At 43.1% G+C, this 1,669-nt stretch overlaps 1 protein-coding gene across 1 annotated transcript; it reads right to left on the bottom strand.

Annotated features, from left to right (window-relative positions):
• Window positions 1–920: 920 nt before the first annotated feature.
• Window positions 921–1,301, bottom strand: LOC105742442 (40S ribosomal protein S26-like; the record flags this gene model as incomplete). Its single annotated transcript, XM_012515172.1, has 1 exon — window positions 921–1,301. A coding segment is annotated over exon 1 (381 nt), but the record flags the coding sequence as incomplete, so codon positions are not given.
• Window positions 1,302–1,669: the final 368 nt, after the last annotated feature.

The raw sequence follows: 1,669 nt of genomic DNA, 5'->3' as shown, positions 1-1,669 counted from the left end.
TCTTATAGAACTAATTTTTTACTCCACTGATAAGTAGCATCCTAAGCTTCTGTGTCAGATCACAGACATGATAGCCGCTTTTCTGCTTCAGGGTCCTTGTCATGACTGGCACATTGCTGTGATGAAACAAGGTATGTCCAAAAGCTGAGAACATCCGGGTTTGTAGGCCCTTTTAGTTCCACTAGCCTATCTTACATACTTGTTTAAAACTCTATCTTTGAGGGCTGGGAGATGGCTCAGTGGAATAAGTGCTTGCCTGGCAAGCACAGGGGCCTGAGTTCAATCCCCAATTCCACCAAAAACAAAACAAAACAAAACAAAAAACCAAAAACAACTCTATCTTTGAGAGGGAAAATAAGTTGGACCATGTTTATTAAAAGTCTTTAAGACAATAACTCAACATTTTTATATACAAAGTCTGATAATTCATGTTTCAGAGGATATTCGTATTCAGAGCCTTAGTAGTCACTGAGCATCTTAATGGATTCTAGTGTTTTAACAGTCATAGGTATATAAATTTTCATTGTTTGTACTTGGATATTCTAAATAAAACTGATACTCTATGAAATATATTTACATGTTTACTAAAATGTGTTTAAGCTACTATGTTATTTTTATTTGACCCTAATTTACATGTTTATAGGGTCCAGTGTGGTGTTTCACTGCTTACATATACGTTGTGTAATGATCACATCATGACAGTTGGCCTGTCATGTACTTCAAACATTTTTTTTTCCCAGTGTGTTCCTCTTTATTCATTTTCGGAGTACAAACTTAAACTTGGATAGGCTGAATTAACCCAACCCACCTCTGGCAGGTACACTCAACATGCTGTGTAAAGTATAACATTCAATTTATTACTTCTTTCTCAAGAGCGTTTTCTTCAGTCCATTAAGACCCAGCTCCCCTTGCCTGGGCTTTGGTGGAGGTCGAGGGGCAGCAGCAGCAGGTCTAAGTCGGGGTGGAGGAGTTCGGTCCTTGCAGGCTTCACGAGATGGATCTCTGACCACCTTGCTGTGACTGGCACAACTCACGCAGTAGTGCAGCTCCACATGCAGCTTGGGAAGCACGCAACTGTCGCAGACACTCGCTTCGGAAATGTCCCTGACGGTGGCGGCCTCCACTGTGTTCCGAATGACAAAGTTCTTAATAGCCTTATCCTTGCGTACGCACCGGCCACAGTTCATGCAGCGAATAGGCTGCACATGACCGCGGCCCTTTTTGGCACGACCGTTTTTGGCACGTTCCTTCTTTTTTTCATCATCTTGGAAAGGAGGACCCGAAAGAGCTACCTCAAACATTCTGCGCGCGCATGTTGGAAACCTTCAAAATTCTCTTTACTATTTTAAAATGTCGCTTACTTATTGTGCACCCTACTGTGGACAGTCACCCTGCTGTGCTGTAAACCTTAGGAGTTACCCCCAGCCAGCTGCACTGCTCTACCCGTGGGTCGGCCTCTTGTCGCTCCTCATGCCCTTCCCAGCCTTGTCACCACAGTTCTGTTTTCACCTCTGTCAGGCCAACCTTGTTAGTGTCCACATGTGCAGGAGAGCATGCAGTGCCTCTCTTTGTGTCCTTGACATTATTCAATGTAATGTCCTCCTGTGTTACTACAAGTGAGTGTTTTGTTTTTAGGGCTAAATAGTACTACACTGTATATGCGTACCAT

Source organism: Octodon degus, unplaced genomic scaffold, assembly GCF_000260255.1.
Source record: "Octodon degus isolate 3935 unplaced genomic scaffold, OctDeg1.0 scaffold00052, whole genome shotgun sequence".
Classification (NCBI taxonomy): Eukaryota; Metazoa; Chordata; class Mammalia; order Rodentia; family Octodontidae; genus Octodon; species Octodon degus.
This window is presented reverse-complemented; position numbering and strand designations above follow the sequence as displayed.